We start from the raw sequence: 20,424 nt of genomic DNA on the forward strand, positions 1-20,424 counted from the left end.
GCTACCCCATTGCCTGTTGGGCCCCCACCTGGTCCTGTTGTGCCCTAGGCAGCTGCCTCTTTTGCCTACCCCTAGTTCCATTGCTGTCTGAACCAAATCCAAACCTTTAATATCATATGAGTTTAAAGAGGTGGCTTTTCATAAGTTAACTTTTAGTATGTTACAGAGTGGCCGATTCTTAGTAACCTTAGCAAATAATATTCGTTTTTTATTTTTATAGTGTTTTTCACTTTTTAATCATTTGCATCCTTCGTCTTTCTCTTTCCAGCTTTCAAAAGGGGGTCACTGACCCCAGCAACCGAAAAAACGATTCCTCTGTGAGGCTATAATTTTATTGTTATTCCTCCCCGAGGCTACAGTTTTATTGTTTTTATTATTTTTATTAATTATATTTCCTATTATATTTCCTATTAAAATAAATATTTATATTTATATTCTAGCTTCTCATTCAGACCACTGTCTAGTTGCTAGAGTAATTTGGACCCTAGAAACAAGCTGCTGTACAAAAAGTCAAAACCACAAACAATAAAAAAAGAAGAATTTGCAAATTGTTCCAGAATATACTCAAAGGCTCTAGAAAAATGAAGTGATACATTGTTTATTTGCTTCCTTTACTGCCATTGCCATATCTTATTTCTGACTAGTACAATGTTCTCACGCTTTTTCTTTTCATTTTTGTCTCTAGCATACCTGAGATCGAGGAGCAATGAATCCCAAAGTGTTTGGTCTATTTTTGAAAGAGTCCTCAAGTAGGAGAGGGGATGGACTTGGGGATCGTGGAGCCTCCAGTTTCTTTGTGTTCTCTTGCACTGGAAGTTCATCTTCCTCCTCCTCCTCCTCTTCTTCCTCATCTTCCTCCTCATCAATCATCTCAAACTCTTGGAAATCCTCCTGAAAGCTGCAGAGAGCACGGGAGGGATCACAGCGCCCAAACCCCAGACCTTCCTGTTATAAAGTCAAAATCACAAATATTTATCTAATACATTGTCACCCTTGGATTTTGCTGCAAAAACCATGTATGAAAATAAAGGTATGAGACCTGTTATCCAAAATGCTCAGGACCTGAAATCTTCAGGATAACGGAATTTGGATCTCCATACCTTAAGTCTGCTAAAAATAATTTAAACATTAAACAAATTCAATAGGATTGCATTTTTTATGTAAAATTTTAATTATTTGATTAAAATTGAGTCTATGGGTTTCCAGATAAAGGATCCCATACCATTACAATTTAATGTACAAAAGCTGTAACAGCAAAATGTTCACTACAAAGATGTTTACACATCGAAACAAAACAGAATTCACTTTTGTAGGTGTTTATACAATCAGAACTATAGTGAAGTTTACAATAAAAATGCAAACTATTATATTTGCTTTAACTTGTCCCTGTAACAACAAAAAGACAAACTATACATCTTCACTGGTATGCCAATATTTTTTTTTACAGTCCATATTTTTATGGTAGTGAACATTTATTACTGTACTTTACTTCTCTTTACTTCTCTCTCTTTGCACACAGATTTAATCATTTATAGAAGAAAAGCCTACTCAATCAATTGCAGAGCCATTATTTCACCTACGTTCTTTCATATTAAATATTTATGACCTGAGTGCAAGAGACCTACTAAGTAAAACCAAAAATATTTTAAAGATACCATGCCTCCTAAAAATGGCTTAGAATTGATGCTAATGTGTACATTGTACATTATGTCAAAATGCATACTAGGCATTTTCATTGTTTTTTAATCGTTCTTTACCACCTTTTTGGAGTCTGCCCCCCGTTAGTTACACCACTGAAAAAAAACTAATAATAAGAATTTGTAGAGCATCTGATATAAGCAATGCTTGGGACCTGGGGTTTTCTGGATGAGAGACCTTTCTGTTTTTGGATCACCATACCTTAAGTCTGCTATAAAAACATTACATAAATCCAACAGAATTGTTTTATCATCAATATGGATGTATGCAGCTAAGTTACCCTCAAGTACAAGGTACTGTTTTATTATAAAACAAGAAAAGGAAATAATTTTTAAAAATTAGAATTATTTGTTAAAAATTTGGCTTTATAGAAGAATTTGGAACTTTCTGGATAACAGGTTTCCAACAGCACTGTTTCTGGGGCTTCTGCCACCCGACGTAGCAGCCCCAATGCCGCCTACCCTTCCTCATTTAAAACTTCAGCAATGGAGGGAGTCAGAGGGGGGACGCATCTCTAATGCAGAGAGCACTATTGCACATGCTGCACTAGCAGATTAAAAACTGGAAATTTGTCTCTTAAAGTAACCAAAAATGGCTTTTTGCTGCCCCTGGCAGCTAGCCAATCGCTGCCGCCTCAGGCAAGGTTCTCAGCTTGCCTCACAACATGAGCGCCCCTGGTTTCTCAATAAGAGATTCCATACCTGTACCAATAATGCCATCATCTGTTTAAAACTACATATCATAAGGCTGATTAAAAATGTCAGTAATTATAAATATCTTTAAAATTATATATTTCCAAAATTCTTATAAGTTTTGCACAACGCTCCAGTGTACCTTACAGCAAAAACATTTAGAGATATTAACAAAATCCTGACTCCCTTCCTTTGGAACAGTAAGTGACCCCAGGTATCACTAAACAAACTGGCTGCACCTTATGAAGCTGGGGGACTTGCACTCCCAGATCTCCAAAGATACTATATGGCACCTAAATTGTACTATCTCCACTGGTGCTTCCTCCCAGAACCATAGAATCCAAATATGGCTCTCCAGGCCCTACTTCTGGGATCTCTGGAAGGACTTTCCCTATCAACACAAAAAAGACCTACCAAACCTTCCATCCACTCTCACAGTCCCACATAAAATCTGGGCATCAGCCCTTAAACTACACAACATATCTCCTCCACTACTATCACTTAGACGTCCCTAATGGGTCAATTCATATCTCCCACACTTCAGACAACTCCAAGATTTCACATAATGGTCAACTCACGGCCTAAAATACCTAGACAACCTCCTTATAGACTCCACCTTCCTTACCTATGAACAACTCTCTCTTAAATGCCAGAAGGATAAACCTAATTTTTATAGATATTTCCAGCTCCGACGCGCATTCCAGGCACAATTTAACACGCTGACTCCACCCACATGTCTCCTAACCATAGAGAATACCCTGCATACACCTGACATCCCTAAACTAGTTTCACAACTATATCAAACCATTTAAGCCACAGCAGCCAAACCATTTGAAACATCAAAAGCCCGTTGGCTAAAGGATATTCCTCAGTTGACCCAAGAGGACTGGGAGGAAGCCACCTACAACAGCTATAACAACAAGGGATAGAATGGTCCAAAACAAAATAATCCACCAATTGTATATAACCCCAAGCAAGTTGCATGCCATGGGAAGGCAACCTGACCCCTCTTGCCCCCGGGGGAAATACCTCCCCAGCAAACTTCTACCACATAATGTGGTCCTGCCCCCCCCAAAAAATATTACCAAAATTACCATCTGCTAAAAGCAAAAAACATTTCAGTGTCTATTTAATGTTATATGTAGTTAAAATAAGCATTAAATGGAAAAGACGAGAGAGAAAACAGTCTCAACCAATTTAAACATATGTATTTTGAATCTTTCCAAATAATTTATTTTTTTTGCATCAGTTACATAGCAGAGCCTCTTTCAGTGGCAAGACATAGGTTCTGCTGCTTTACTATTAAGAAGAGGAAGACGGCATCGGAATGTTGCAGAAGAAATGTAAACATATCATATGTACATGGTAGTATCCTGTTTAAATGCCACGTCATTAGTATTAGCGAGAAACAGCTTTTGCCCTGAATTAAGGATGCATCTGGGCATTAGTATAACACAAAAACTAAAAGCTGCCAGCTAATCCTGATAATTCTAACTTCTGGCTCTTTGAATATTTTGCCTAATTGAAATTGTACATGTGTATGGAAAAGGATTAATACTCCTTTTGATCTGCCACAAGTAGATTAGTGAAGCTCTATTTTAAGAAGGTTTATATATAAAATACGATTTTTTTGGTTACCATATACTCTATTTTGAATTTTTGTGCAACACTATCCTACAATTATGGTGGTAGCGAACTCCTTAGGTAAGTCTTTCCATACAACCAGCCATGCTACAAACCGAAGAGGATGACTGTGGTGCTATCTAGAATTACTTTATATTCTAGTCCAAAAAGCATTAACCTAATACAGGTATGGGACCTGTTATCCAGAGTGCTCAGGACCTGGGGTTTTCCGGATAACGGATCTTTCCGTATTTTGGATCTTCATATCTTAAGACTACTAGAAAATCATGTAAACATTAAATAAACCCAATAGGCTGGTTTTGCTTCCAATAAGGATTAATTATATCTTAGTTGGGATCAAGTACAATGTACTGTTTTATTATTACAGAGAAAAAGGAAATCATTTATAAAAATGTGGATTATTTGGATAAAGTGGAGTCTATGGGAGATGGACATTCTGTAATTCAGAGTTTTCTGGATAACGGGTTTCTAGATAACGGATCCCATACCTGTAATTCTACTTTTCAATTGTGTGTGAATTTCCTAACAGCCTCTCTTCTCATACATCTGTGTCAAGGAAATACAGCTATCTTGGCCAGTTTGTTTTGACACAAGTAAGGTAATTCTACAAATATTATACAGTCACCAAATGTATGTAAATGGATATTCCAAATCATACAAATATATGTATATTATCTAAAATAAATGATAGAATTAGAGACAAAAAAACATATCCATTCTGAGTTTTGATTTCTGATGTGCTCTTTGGGATGAAATACAATTCAGTGTAATTCATGGTCTATTGGGGTTGCCTCCTAATTATACTATTGACTGCTACTTTAGCTCTGGGTGTTTATTACAATATTTGGGCTCCTACACAGAACAGATAGCATGAACTTCATGTGAATACTTTTTACTCATTTTAGAGAAACTTATAGAAACTTAAGAAATACAGTATATTAAAGATGCTGCTTTGCATGTAAACTACTTATGAGTAAGATGGAGTACTACTTCCTGTTATGGAGACTGGTTGCTAGGTTACCAACACTCTGCTGTGACTATTTCCAGCACCTCAAAGGGGTTTATAATTGCCTAGCTACTCACCTAGAGTGAGATTCATACCTTGAATAAAAGTGATTGTGACTAGAACTCAGGTTGTACAGTTGTTAGGATGGTATTTATCTTTCTAGTGCTAATGACTGACAAAATGTTTATTTATATATTTGATTATCAACTACCATCATGGAAAAAACCCTTGATCATGGCAAAAAAAAAAAACACTACCAAGAAAACATATACAAAACAGGTAACACTGTTTTGAAAGACCAACTGTACCTTCATTTTACTTTTTTATCTAATGAAAATAAGAAAAGGAAACTTTTAATAATTGTATTTGACCAGGGTTCTGGCTGAAATTGCAGTTAAAGGAAAAGTAAAGCTTAAATAAAAAAGTAGGCTAGAAATGTTGTGCAGTTATGGGATCCATTATCCGGAAACCTATTATCCAGAAAGCTCTGAATTATGGAAAGGCTGTCTAACATAGACCCCATTTATCCAAATCCAAATTATTAAAAAAATATTTCCTTTTTCTCTGTAATAATAAAACCAGTGCCGTATTTATATTAAGGCACTGAGGGCCTTTTCCTAGGGCGGCAGGTTTTAGAGGGGTGCCTATAAATAATCTTTTTGAAATTAAAAGAAAATCTCCCAGCCTCTTCCACGGATTTCCATTGGAAATCCGGTGAAAGAGCTGGGGGGGAGGGGTAGGGGGCCATGCTGGTTTGCGAAAGTGAAATCACATGCACACGGCGCATGATGTCACGTCTGTGCATGTGACGTCACGTGCACGACGCAGTGACGTCACGTGCACAAGGGCGAATTTAGGTCCGATCCCTAGGGCAGCATCGGACCTAAATACAGTTTTGAATAAAACAGTAGCTTGTACATGATACAAACTAATATAGAATTAAACCTTACTGGGAGCAAAACCACCCTATTGGGTTCATTTACATGATTCTCTAGTAGACTTAAGGTATAAAGATCCGTTATCTGGAACACCCCAGATTCTAAACATTTTGGTCCAATTCCTGTACATTATGTTTTGAGCTTCTACACCAGCCCAAGGCAACAACATCCCTCTAGCAGTGAAGATCTGTGCCTCCAATGATTCCCTCAGTAGCTCCTCATCTTCTTTTCTGCTTATTCACTGCACATGCTCTGTGCTGCTGTTAGTTCCTGAGCTTAGGGACCCACTCACAATATACAGTAAGCATATAATATAAATGTCACAATTTAAGGCTGATTGGTAAGTAATACAGATAATTGCTACATGGCGGCACAGAAAACAGTGCAACTAGCATGATATTTTAATAATCAGCCTTGTAGCATCAGCTTACAGGCCAACCTCATTTTCTGCTTGATAATTTGCGATGAACTCTAACCTTAGCTTGTCAACAGCTGCTCAGAGCCCACTGTGCATATGAGTGTCGCGGGCAATTTCCAAGATGGTGACCCCCCTGTAAAAAGTCCTGGATCATTGCTGCTATTAAGAAGCTGAAACTTTAGGCTGGTGCAATATGTGCAGTATATAAAATATTGCATTTTTGGCCATATTCATTTTTGGGGTTTAGTTCTCTTTTAAAGCTTTGCCCAAGCTGCTATTGTCTCAGACTGACATAGCCTTCCTATTTGGTTATGACCCCCTTATAAAATAGAAGAGGGAATAGCAAAGTAGTCCAGAGTTTGTAGTCATAATGTAGATGTCCAAAATTAGTTAGTAATAGCTTTCCCATAGGAAGCATAGACTGATACAAATATGTATTCCCCTGTATTTTTTTACTTTTTTCTCAATATTATTTATCAGTTCTGGCAATTTTCTTTTGTGGTTTAATTTGAAATTCAAATGTAGCAAATAATACAACAAATTTCAAATGCAGTCCCTAAAATATAAATGTGGTGTACACTAAACGCAAGAAACAAATGGAGACCTTTTATATATAGAATATATGTGTAAGGGAGCAGTTTTGTTGGCAGCCAGCCAAGTGTAATGAAGCCCTCACCTCAGTTTCACCTAGCTTAACCCACTTAATTCCGCTGTTGAGTTTGACATGTCTTCTCAGACTGTCATACCAGCCACATTTGGAAGAAAGCCCAAGCTGACTTGCAGTTTGCAGTAGAGCATATTTAAAGTGCCAAAATGTTGTTTTTCCCTTGTTAATTTTAATACAGGTATAAGATCGGTTATGTGGAAACCCATTAAGCTCTGAATTATGGGAAGATTGTCTCCCGTAGACTCCATTTTATCCAAATAATCAAAATGATTTCCTTTTGCTCTGTAATACAGTACCTTGTACTGTACTTTATCCAAACTAAGCTATAATCAATGCTTATTGGAAGCAAAAACAGTCTGTTGGGTTTAATTAATGTTTAAAGGGGTGGGTCACCTTTAAGGTAACTTTTATTATGGTATAGAACAGCCAATTCCGAGCAACTTTTCAAGTGGTTTTCATTATTTATTTTTTATAGGATTATAGTTATTTGCCTTTTTCTTCTGACTCTTTCCAGCTTTCAAATGGGCGTCGCTGACTCCCGTCTAAAAGACAAATGCTCTGTAAGGCTACAAATGTATTGTTATTGTTACTTTTTATTACTGATCCTTCTATTCAAGCCCCTCTCCTATTCATATTCCAGTCTCTTATTCAAATCAATGCATGGTTGCTAGGGTAATTTGGACCCTAATTACCAGATTGCTTAAGATGCAAATTGAAGAGCTGCTGAATAAAAAGCTAAATAACTCAAAAACCTTCAATAATAAAAAATGAAAACCAATTGCAAATTGTCTCAGAATTTTGCTCTCTACATTATACGAAAAGATATCTCAAAGGTGAACAACCCCTTTAAATAATATTCTAGTAAAGGGGATGTTCAATAGTCCTATCTAGTCTGATCTTTGATTCATTTGGCCGAATATTGGCAGTCAATGGAATCAAAGATATGCAAATGAAGCAGGGGAGAAAAGGCATAAGACCCCTGAACTTCCTTATTCAGCAGCCTGCACATTTTACCCTGAGTGTGTCACTGACCCCCTAAGACAGGAAAGAGCTGAGAGAGTTTTAGCTGATCCACAGCTTCTGTGGTGTGTACCTTTGTAAAAAAAAACATTTAAAATAATAAAGATAAATTACAGAAATGTTTTTTAATGATATGGGCTGTTATATTAAGATTATTGTCTGAAGGGTGAATATCCCCTTTAAGGTATGAAGACCCAAATTACGAAAATATCCGTTATACAGAAAACCCCATGTCCCAAGCATTCTGCATAACAGGTCCCATGCACTGTTACCCATGTACTTTTCTTGTGCAGGACTGTAAAAATGTTTTTATAGTAATTCTTGCAGACTCTTATAGCCTGTAATTTTTTTTAAGTGTTTTCTCAAATATGTTAAACCTGGGGGTTGGAATTAGATGCATGTAAAAGTCAGGTTAAAAAAATTAGAACCCTTGAGCTGGAAACTGCTAGCGTACAGAACACTGTATTTCATTGTTAACTCAACACAAATGTACTAGATCAACAGAATTTATGTAAATCAGGCAACATTAAAGCATTATAATGATTAGGACATTGGTTGCCATGGAACCCTGCTGAAGTTGTTACTATTGACAAAATGTGTTGGAGAAGGGTTAGCGTTGTCATGAGAACCTGGAAAGCCCTATTGAGAACCAATGGGGAACCGAAGATTGAGATTGGCACCAGATGGGATTTACAATGCCAGAAGACATCTTGCTTTTAAGATCATTGAATATGAAAGAAACAGGAAAGGTAAATTCACCTGGGGATGCAAATTGGTTAGGTACTGCCAATGCTTTAATCACTTACCTTATACCACAGACTGGCACTCCATTTTGCACAGACATGTATGCATAACCTGACCTAGATAAGAAGATGCCTTGAAAGATGGTTTCTGTCTACACTGCCATTAACTAACCTGGTCCAAGTGGGTATGGGTAAGTTTTGAAAGTAACTGGCTACTGGCTAGCAAATTGGCTACCTAAATCAGTTCACTAAGGAGTGTCTACAATCTATATTTTAAAGGAGATATTTTGTGTAAAAATAAGAACGTACCAGTGTGTGTTATACTCATTTAGATATAGAAGAATTGTGCTTAAAAAAGTAGTGTTCCGGGCTAATTTATTGAGCATTTCTGCAAAAACCCTAATAATCCCTCCTTTCACTTCGCTCACTGCACTGTAGGATAGGAAAAAATCAGCAGCTAGCAGGACCTGATAGAACTGAAGCCTGTGCTTTTGTGACTGCAGGGCTGTGATTGGCTGTCCACCTTTTACTCTGCTTCTGGCAGGAATCGTTAGGACACGCCCACCCCTAATCTGAAACACGGACAGGGACCAGAGAACATCTATAGGGAGCTCCAATAAAGATAATATACATTTTTAGCAACAGGTAAAAGCAACACCACATAGTACTCAAAATTGCCTACAAAATTATGTTTTTTTTATTTATCCTATATGTCTCCTTTTATGACTCACAAATGATCCTGCAACGCAAAATTGGAACCGCACACACAGTTGAGTGTTAAAACATAATTTTTTTACTCTTTGTACTCTCTTTGTGTCCAAATAAATTGTGTAAAGTAACATTTCAACACTAAGCTGTATGTGTGTAATTCCTATTTTGCATTGTATGACAATAGTAATGACATGCCAAGTATCCAGGGAACATTTGCACCACCATCGAGGTTACTACTGATTTGTGTGTGGGTACACCACCACAATGCTCACAACTGATCCCTACACTTCCTACCCTACCCCTACTTCTCCTGTGGCATTAGTGAAATAACATGATTTTCACCTGTATGATAACTGTGAAAGTGTGTGATGATTTTGATAATCTATAATACCATCACCACTTAAGCATGACTTTATTTGCTTAGTATTACATCATGATTATGATTACAGTTTGAGCGAGTGATTGATTAACACCGTCTTCCAGGAAAATACTTGACACTGCTTTCAAAAAGTTTATGGTGATTTATGGTGAACGAACCAAAATTCTGATCACTCTTACTATTTTAAGGGAAATGGTTAATATATATATATATATATATATATATATATATATATATTTTTTTTTATTGTAAATGACTAGTGTACACTTTTTACTTTAACATGATTTGGAAGGAGCAAGCCTGCATCTTATGAGCCACATACAGAACATACAGTATATGAAATCCCACAAACATAGACACAAAGGCTGACAGTTTAAAGGCTTGCCATTGTGGGTCCTTGGATTTATCTGGCTCTACTGTAAAAGTGCTTCATATTATACCATCAGTACCTTATCACAGTGGTCTGAGTCATAGTTCAATCCAATTCCACAGTCATCTGTAATTTCTGATAAATCTTCATCATCAAATTCCTCTAGACTGATGTCTTGTGATGGTCTGAAACACACATTTGGAAAAACATGTAATTCAAAATATCATTTTATGAATACATTTCTTTCATTTCAAACCTGAATATTTTGACATTGATGGCTGATCCTACCTAAGGAGCATATTCAACTGCTAATTGAAACTTGGAGACAGTGGGAGGAATGATGACTGTGTGATAACGTTGGTCACCATGCAGCACAGGAAAAGTAAAGGATTCAACTTTTTAAATTCTTCTTCCACTTCTTATGTCCTTTTATAAAATCTTATATTTCATGAGAAACAATGTTTCAGCAGTGTTTCAAAATGATAGTGTTTGATTGTAGATGATGGAAAAACTGTGTTTAGATAGTAAGTCTAAATAAGTGAGGTATGGTTGAAATCTGGGTCAGTCTGTCACAATTTTATTGTTATATTGTTATTATGCTTAATTATGGGAAATTCTGTGGTTGTTGTAGTAAATGTGTTCACAGTCATATGAATGATTTTCATGCAATGCATGACTAGAACTGCAGGTTCTCTGTTGCAGTACAGAATGCATATAATAACGGTATAAAAAACATTAAATAAAGCAGGGTAGCTCACTTTTAGCATATTGGAGAATGGACTATTCTTAATAAATTTCTTAATTAATCCAACCTGCTGAAAATTTTTTAAATAATTCAAAAACCACAAAATATACAAAATGCCAAACTGTCTACATAATTAATTTAAAGGTGAGCTAGCCTTTAAGTATGAGAGGAAAAAATGGATTCTGCCACTCTGTCCTTAGGTTATTATTATTATTATTATTATTATTATTATTATTAACATGTATTTTTAGAGCACCAACATATTACGCAGCGCTGTAAAATAAATGTGCTTATACAAAGAAATCACATGAATTACATAGATATAACATACAGAGTTACATACATAACAACCAGTACCGGTACAAAAGGTGAGGAAGGACTTGTGCAAAAGAGCTTCCAATCTTAAGGGGAAGAGAATGAGACACAAGGTGTGGGAGTGGGCAAGATCAAAATTAGTATGTTTTCAGAGATCTTTTGAAGGCAGAAAGGTTGGGAGAAAGTCGGACAGACTGTGGGAGAGAATTCCAGAGGAGGGGTGCAGCCCTTGCAAAGTCTTGAATGTGAGCATGTGAGGAGGTAATGAGAGAAGAGTTGAAGAGCAGGTCAGTAGAGGAGCGTAGTAAGCAGTTGGGTGAGTATATAGAGATGAGTTCAGAGATGTACGGTGGGGCAGAGTTAAGTGCTTTGAATTTCAGGGTCATTAGCCAGTGCAGGGATTGGCAGAGTGGCATGGCAGAGGAGGCGGCCTTGTTCATTAAGACCTGGCAGGGAAGATCAATAAATAGAGAGTTACAGCAGTCTTGACGTGATATGATGAGAGAGTGAATAGGAATTTTGGCCGCATCTTCATTTTCACTAGATGTACATTATAACTGAGGCCAGTATATAACTAAATGTAATTCCAAGAAAAATCAAAGAAGCACTTTGTTAAGAAGGCACAGAATTTGCTTTTTACAGTGCTCTAGTTTTCTAACTTCAGTTTGCAAGTGATGTGTGGGTCCCCAGGTCACATATTCAGTATATGCGCACACAGGTCCATACATTAAATAGCAAATAAACATTAGCAATTCACAGACATACTGTATAAGCATGTGCTCAACAAATTTGCCAAGCCTCATTCCCCAGTATTGTCCTCTGCTCACTTTTTTTTACACATCAACAATGTGTTGATGTGTAAATTATTAGGAAATTGGGTGTGCCTTCATTTTGAGCATGTGCAATGGCTGAACCTACATGAATTGATGTCTACCTACTAATACAAGTAGGACTCTCTACTTTTAATACATAGTCTACATCAGGCATGTCCAAAATCAGGCCCGGGGGGCAAATGCGGCCCATTTTAAAATTTACACCGGCCCTCAGCCTCCATCATGAAATTAATAATAATCGTCCCCAATTTGAGACGAACAATAACTTTGGCATTGTGCCACGACTAAAGTCTATGTCTAAAGCAGACAGGCATTATGTGATTTACTCTGACAATAGCAGCAGACTCCAGTCTGTGCCTTATGAATACAGAATACGTACAGAACTAGACCCATGTAACTGGAAAACACTGTGCAGTATGCAGGCAGTTGTTCAGAACAGAGTAGTTTGCAAAACAAACAAAGACAGATAATGCACAGTGGACTACTGTATGTACTGTCATTCACATAACCCCTAGCTGATGTCTTTCCTTCCATCTATTCCTACTCCCACAACCCCGTATTAGCTCTGCACAGTCAGCTTTTAGTCATCCCTTTGATTGAATTCAAACCACTTTATGTGCTTCTCCTCAGATAAAATATAGTACTTTGATGAATGTTCTGTGAGTGGAAATGAATTTAGTTTAAGCTACATAATGATGACATTTTGGATGTAGGTCTGTGAGATGCTATGCAGTGAATTAATTTATTAGCAAAACCCAGCAAATGTATGATTAAAGGGAAAGTAAACTTTATTGTAACACCAGGCTGACTATGTACTGTGTTTGCTGCACATCCTGAACCACTAATGTAATTTTGATTGCCAGAAATCAGCACCAGAATCAATCTCCCTTCTTGATTTTGCCATTTTCCATGCTTGGCACTACCACAGCTTCCCCTTTCTAGCAATACTAATCTTTGTATAATGTGAGTGTTTACTATTTCTGCCTGTCCTTTCTAAGTAACCACATAGGGCATTGACTAGCCAATACTAGTGCTCATGGCAAGGGTATCAGTTGCACGCCACTTGCTCACCTGTACACTTACTAGCTGCCTCCCTGCCTGGTTGTACCTACACCACGATAGAACATTTCTGCGCCATTGCAGGAATGTTGAGTAAGCAAACAATGGCCCAAATTCAATTCAGTGAGAAAACATTATCTCCTGGTTTATCACATGAAAACTCACGGACAAGATTCCATTTGATTCAATTAAGTTCTAGTTTTTTCCCATAGACTTCAATTGAATTGCATCTCAAATTAATCGTCCATGAGTTTTCATATGATGAACCTTTTTCTCACTAAATTGAATCTGGCTCAATTTGCAACAAGTAAGGGAGGGCTCAACACAGAGACTATTGTGTATCCAACAATTGCACCCTAGACACATGCTCTGCTGCCTACACCTAATTTTGGGCTTGAATAGCGTTTAAATGAGGATTTAGAAATGTATAGACTGGAAATGAGCATGCAACAATCAGCAATCAGACTGCTTGTAAGGTGGAGAGAAAACGCCAATGTCCCTATGTGCTGCCTTGAAATGCAAAGGAGAAAGGTATGAATAACATTTAGAATAACAATTCGGAATATTCTGAAGTTCCCTTTCACATACAGTGTTGTACTCTGGGGCATTTTCCGGTTATTTAAATTTAAAGGAAAGGTATATTATTATATATAGTATATACAGGGTATATACAGGAATATATATACATTTTGTATATATATATATATATATATATATATATATATATATATATATATATGTTTTTTCCAAATGCACAAATCTATGTATCCATCATTAGGTGTGCCATGGTCATTTAACCTTTACTTATGCTTTAAACGGCATCCATATTTCAAAGCTATCAAAACAGTGAACTACTTGAAGGATTTAAGAAAATTTAGACAAAAGAAAACTAGGATCTAATACTGTATAGCAGATGTATATATTAGAAGTAGTTATTGGCAAATAATAAAAAAAAGTTTCATTATACACAACAATAATAAATAATATAATTTATATGGAAATGCTTTGTCCTAATGCTACAGTTCAGATATTTATGGGGACTCAGGTTCTAGTGAAATTTTTGACATAAAAAATAGTAGAATTTTGTTCTCGCAGCAACATACTGTCCAGTTTTTATGAGAAAGATTTTCATTCTATAGGTTTGTAGAAAGCTGTGATTTGCAGTTGACTCCCATGTGTCACATAATTCGTAAATCACATGACAGACATCTTTACCATGTAAAACCCACCCCAGACCCACAGGCCCATATGCATAGTTTCTGCCATACAAAAAGCATTTACATATCAGACTGAGCTGTGGGACTCCTAAATGCTTGTCAATATAAATATAATATCAATATAAAGTATATAACCTGTAGTTATATTTATAACTACCTATTTTCAACCCATGCATATACAGTATATATAGAAGGTGGCCATGCAGACACAATATTTTCATATTATAAATCAGTTAATTCCATATTATTAATTGTAAGGAGGAGATTCTATACACCTGTAATTCCTCCCTTACAGTATATTTTTCTGCAACCTGTTTGCCATTAAAAACACTTATTCCATGGCATCCCCAATGACCGGTATAAGCTGCATAAAAACTCACTTGCCTCCAAACTGTGTACCTGGTTTCACATGGTAACGTGCAATGCAGCACTTCCAGACTCATGCTACCAAGCCCATATAACCCTTATTCCTGAGCCGGGCAAACCTCCCGACAGCGATTTTGAATTGTGTCCTCAAAATATTTGCCAAAATATGGAAAGGAGTCAACGCCCTACACTCCACATCTTACATTCATAAACATATTAGGGTAACTCCAGACCCACCAACAAGTGACACCCCCCTTTGGAAAATGGTCAGTCATCACACCAACTATAACCACATCTGACATTATTAAACTTCACTCCCACTCTGAAAATAATACCATCTAGTCAATACCAGATCATGGCCTTACAACTGTTACATCAATCATATCTGACCCGTCTAAGGAGATTTAAAATGGGCATACTGCCCAACTCAACATGCTTAAGATGTTCAGAAACACAAGCCTTACTGATACATTGTATATGGTCTTGTCCAATTATTAAAACACTCTGGCTAGAAATATATAAATATTGGCAGTCATTGGCCAAACAAACATTCAAACCCAATATAGAATGGGCTATATTTAGCAGAATTAAAGGGACACAACGAGTATCCAAAGCTAACAAAGAATTATCAGAAAGATTAGCAGCAGCAACCAGAAAAGCCATATTGCAAGAATGGCTTTCTCCTGTTCCACCATCTATGAACCTAATTAAGAATAAATTGTATTTTTGTTCCATATGGACTGGTTGGAAGCATCCTTAAATAAAGCTACCCAAATTGATTGTTTTTTGACACCTAGACCACATACATTCTAAGCCTCCGTTCCAATATCAGAAAACTCACAGTTTCCACCTTTCGTTATACCCTGTGGTATGACTAAGAATGCCTACGAGGCACTAACCCGTTAATCCTAACCACAGGGACTTCAACCTGATGAAGACAAAAGCTGCCTCCCAGAGTACACCAGCATATGGGTGACCGTGGATGCTCCACATATTTACATCCAAAGGCAAATAACGGGCATGTTTGATTTTAAATTAACTATTTTATTTGTGTTGTTATTATTGTTTAATATAAAAAAGAAAACAAATTTCCAGCACCATCTTACTCAGGTGTGGTGGTGCATATAGAAATGTAAATATCACCACCTCATCCTAATAGATCTTAGATTTCACCAAATATCCTTTCTCTTACATCTGTTCAAGTAATATATATGTTGGGGTAAAAATTAACCTTTAAGATCTGTCTTAGGCAGAATGGGATTCTGCCTATGACTAAGTGCTGGGTAAGCATGAAACGCGTTAGGCGTTAGAGGGGATACTATCCATGTCTTTTAACTACTGATGTGAATAAAATATATTTTTTTACTTAATAGCATGCCTTGGAGAAATTATTGAGTTTGTGGTTTTACCTCTGTTTGGTCACTAGAGGTCTCCGGCATGCTTACCAGTAATATTTACTGATTCTGCTCCCAATTTGATTCTAATAGATCTTTCCTATAGACCCCTTTTCAGAGAACAGGCCTAAGAAAGTAGGTACTTTGCAGGTAATAGGCAGCTTTAAGTATCTGGGAAAAGTGATACAGCGGGACCTACAACAATACCCTAATATCAACCTAGACCTCATTGTCAGGTCATTAGTATTTTTGTATTTTTACCCAAGTTTCTGTATGCCCTTCACACCTCCCCCATCACTCCACAAGCTAACTGGTTCAAGCAGGTCGAAAGCCTTTTAAGAAAACTCCTGTGGGCAGATGGACACACTTGGATAACACTCAAAACATTGGGTGCCCCCAACAACAGGAGGAGCTTTAGCCCTCCCAGATCTTAAATTATATTTTCTGGCTAGTCAATTGGTATTTGCACATTGGTGGATTAACCCGTCACTGGGTAACCAAGCTGCGACCCTCGAGGCAGCAGCAGCGGGATCCTTTGAAGCGTTGGCCAGGTCACTGTAAAGAGGTCCATCCCAACACTACATTAACACAATACCTATGCTTACAGTGATGTGGGCCTTCCAGAAAGCCCTGGGCATGGTAATGGGCAACCCCCTGGCATGGTCAATCTGGACCCCCTTGTTGGGCAATACCCACTACCCCACTTTCAACTCATACCGGAAATCAGCTTTTGCGCCAACAATGACATTAAAGACATCCTTTCTGGAGGGGAAATTAGGTATAAAGTATAACCTTACCCCTAGCATGATGTTTTGCTACCTCCAGCTTAAGCCCGCATTCCAATCACAATTCCCTGTTAGACCAGTATTGACCGAAAATACAAGTTAAGAAAAATACCTACTCAAGCCAGGTCTGCAAAAACCACTTTCACTTTTCATATTGCAGGCAGGCCCTGATTCATTGGAAAAGCCCAAGCAAATATAGGTAAGGGACATCCCCGAATTGGAGGATGATATGTAGAGAGATGCTCTAAAACAAGTTCCTAAAGTGACCATGTCTATGAAGGACCGGTTTATACAAACCAAACTTATTAACAGAGTCTACTATACTCCATACAGGCTAGCTAAATTGTATCCCACAGCATCTGCAAAGTGCAGTACTGAGGTAGGAAACTTTTTTCATGTATTCTGGTGTGTACAGTAGTGTACAGTAGTTCAGCAGTTCTGGGCTGAGGTCATACAATACATTGCGACAGAGCTCAATCTCCCTGACACACACTTTCCCCTAGTTTGCCTTCTTGGAGTCACAAACTATAACAATATGGATTTGTATATGAGTATGTTTTCTTACAACTGTTGTATTATGCTAAAAAATCAATTCTATTTCATTGGACGTCTATGACAGTCTCCAGAGGCTGCCCAAAAACATTAAATGCAGTATGGGGTACCTGGGTAGCAGCGCAAAGATGAGACAATGATACAACATAGGTATTCATTCTAAGGCCAGTGTGTACAACTAAGGTAAAGATTTGCCCATTCTGCATAATGGGCAGAAGGTAAGAGCAAGCAAGGGATGATACAAGAGATACTGCTGTGGACTAGGCCAAGCGTCTCCTAAAACTCCATTGTTCTGCATGAGCAATACTCACAACTAGCAAGTCTAAAAGATACAATACGAGGGGGAGTTGAGCCTACATCTCTGTAATTGCAGTTTATAGTAGCTAATTACTATTAGCTAATTAAAAGAAAAGCAGAAATGGTGTTTAGCTAGTAAATGACTGAAAGTCAAACAGAGGTATACTGTAATGATGAAAACACAAAGTGTAGCCAGTTTCCAGTCCTGCTCTGGGGCTACATAACTGTATAGGTGTTACATATTCTCAGGGGAGCACAGATATACAGTAAGTGAATATTCTAACACAAATAATTGTGTGATTGATTCGCCTCTGCTTTTATACAGATCCTCCATAATACATCTAGTATGGGTCTCAAAGCTGCTATACTGATACATTAAGGTGACTACATGCTAGGAGATTTTCAGGATACTGTGTATTTTGGCCTAATAGCACACAGCTAACTTGCACTGACTTGCTCAGCCTGTGGAGCCACTGTCCCCGCAGATATCATTACAGAAATGCAGGGCTATCCTGCTGCAGGTTGGTGGATGACCCCCCATACACATGCCAGTAGGGAGCATTCACCAACATGGTTTACTATTTTCAGATTTGAGCTATGATCAGAGTGACTGCTCAAAACACTGTTAGTGGGTCATACAGAGACTGATGATCTGTCCTGTCAATTCAATTCAATTCAAAATGGCAGAACTGTGCAACATGGTTGTGATGTATATGGCCAGCTTTTGCTCATACAGTTGGGCTGCCATTCTTTAAAATCTGACACCTACATACAGTATAAAATATGGGGTTATTGAGGTGCATATATAGAAAGTTATGTATTTATAGGTTAAACGGATGCACATTTTAATGTGATGATTCTGGAACAGGCCCAGTGGCCAATTTATTCATTAGAGAATTTGTATTCTGCTAATTGTATTCTTTTGGCTTTGTGTGGATCAGTTAGAAGGGAAAAGGGAATTATTTCTGTTACCGGCGAACTTGATGGAAGTGTCTTTTTGCGACCAAGGTAAACAAATGTAATGCAATGCATATACTGCTGTGTAGTACACTGCTTTGTAGACATAATTAAATGAACATATCATGGGTTATTGTGTAATGTTGACAATTTGTGATGTATTCATTTAGACAGAATATTATTTTAAAATAAGGTTGTTTTTTATTTTTTTGATATTTGTGTGCATAAGAAGTATTGCAAATTTGGGGTTTGCAGTTCAAGAAACAATGGTAAACAGGAGGATGTATGCTCTATTTATGGAAGTAGAACCTAAAAGGTAAAAGTTGTACAAACAAGGTCACTTGTGATACATTTGACATCTTGCTGTGTAAGAGTGTATATTTACATACCCCACCGGAATTAAAACAAGAAAAATATTATTGTTGCTCCTTTTTGCTGAAATGAATGTGTATGATCTATAATGTATCTGCAATGTAAACAAGATTAAGATAATGTAATAATTGTACATCAGTGTAACATTTCAGTACAGCACATGTTCATCAATGGCCATATGTAGGCCTGCCTATCATTCCAGCCTCATCCTTTAGCCAGACCAGTGTGATTGGATTGAGCTGGTTAGTCTGGTGCATGACTTTTATCCTGACATTACAGAACAGCCTAGCATATGAATCCAGCATTTGTTGTTGACATTGGCTAATACTGTACAAGTGGCATAGCTGATAACAGAGCAGATCAGTGAGTAGGAGATGGATAGTGCCGACTGCATTGACTTTAAAGCATCCTATGGTCTACATTTACACTAATTACTGCTCTGCAGCGATACATGATTTTTGAATGGTGTCCAGTTTAAAGGGCAAGGCAATTTGCACTGGAATAGGAAGGCCGATCTAGGCCAGTGTGTGTTTGACAGCACAACCAGATGTTTTTCCCTGGCTGTGTGTAAGACCACAGAATGCGATTCGGCTCTCACCTGCAGCCTGGTGGGGAGAGGGAGTGGAAGGTGGAGAGAGAAAACATCTCAGCTCGATCCGCCATCTTCAATGAGAGAAGGGAAGAAGTGAAAGCGAGTCATACACCGACACACCCTGATAGTAGGAGACGCACAGAGACAGCACAGAGGGCAACTTGAGGCACAGGCCGAGATTCACCCCAAGGTAAGTGCACAGGCTGATGTGTATAGTCCCGCAGCAACGAAAAATAGTCCCAGGGGCAGCGCCCAATGACAGCTCCTCACAGTGGCCCCTCAGGCGCAATCACGCATCTCTTGTATGGACGAATATCAGTCACGGGTTTGATGTGTTCGGGCTCAGTCTCTGCAGCCTCCTTGATTGGTGGGGTTCCTGCGGTTTGATGCAGTCGGATCCAGGAGAGACTGCACAAGGCAGCAGCCAATGCACAGACTGGGGGATGGGTGGGGGAATGAGAGGAAAACGAGCGAGGGGAGGGTGGTTGGAAGGAAATAGGAGACAACGAGAGAGGAGGGCTACATAGGTAGGAGCAGGGAGCGCGCTCTGTGATGGGGAGGCTGCCAGGGATACGTATAGCATGGGAGATGTGAGCGGAGCTGTCCTGTTATTGTGGTGCTGAAGTCAGACAGGAAGACGTACGCGCGCCTCAT

The 20,424-nt window shown here is 38.0% G+C and overlaps 1 protein-coding gene across 1 annotated transcript in view; it reads right to left on the minus strand.

Moving 5' to 3' along the window:
* Positions 1 to 20,424, minus strand: part of mapk8ip2.L (mitogen-activated protein kinase 8 interacting protein 2 L homeolog) — a 35,460-nt gene extending 15,036 nt beyond the window's left edge. Inside the window, exons 1-3 of the mRNA XM_018252836.2 lie at positions 19,777 to 20,424; positions 10,366 to 10,471; positions 691 to 945 (exon numbers count right to left, since the gene is read on the minus strand). Coding sequence (XP_018108325.1) covers positions 691 to 945; positions 10,366 to 10,471; positions 19,777 to 19,841 — 426 coding nt within the window. The 5' untranslated portion in view covers positions 19,842 to 20,424. The remainder of the gene's footprint in view (positions 1 to 690; positions 946 to 10,365; positions 10,472 to 19,776) is intronic.

This window comes from Xenopus laevis, chromosome 3L (assembly GCF_017654675.1).
Source record: "Xenopus laevis strain J_2021 chromosome 3L, Xenopus_laevis_v10.1, whole genome shotgun sequence".
Taxonomy (NCBI): Eukaryota; Metazoa; Chordata; class Amphibia; order Anura; family Pipidae; genus Xenopus; species Xenopus laevis.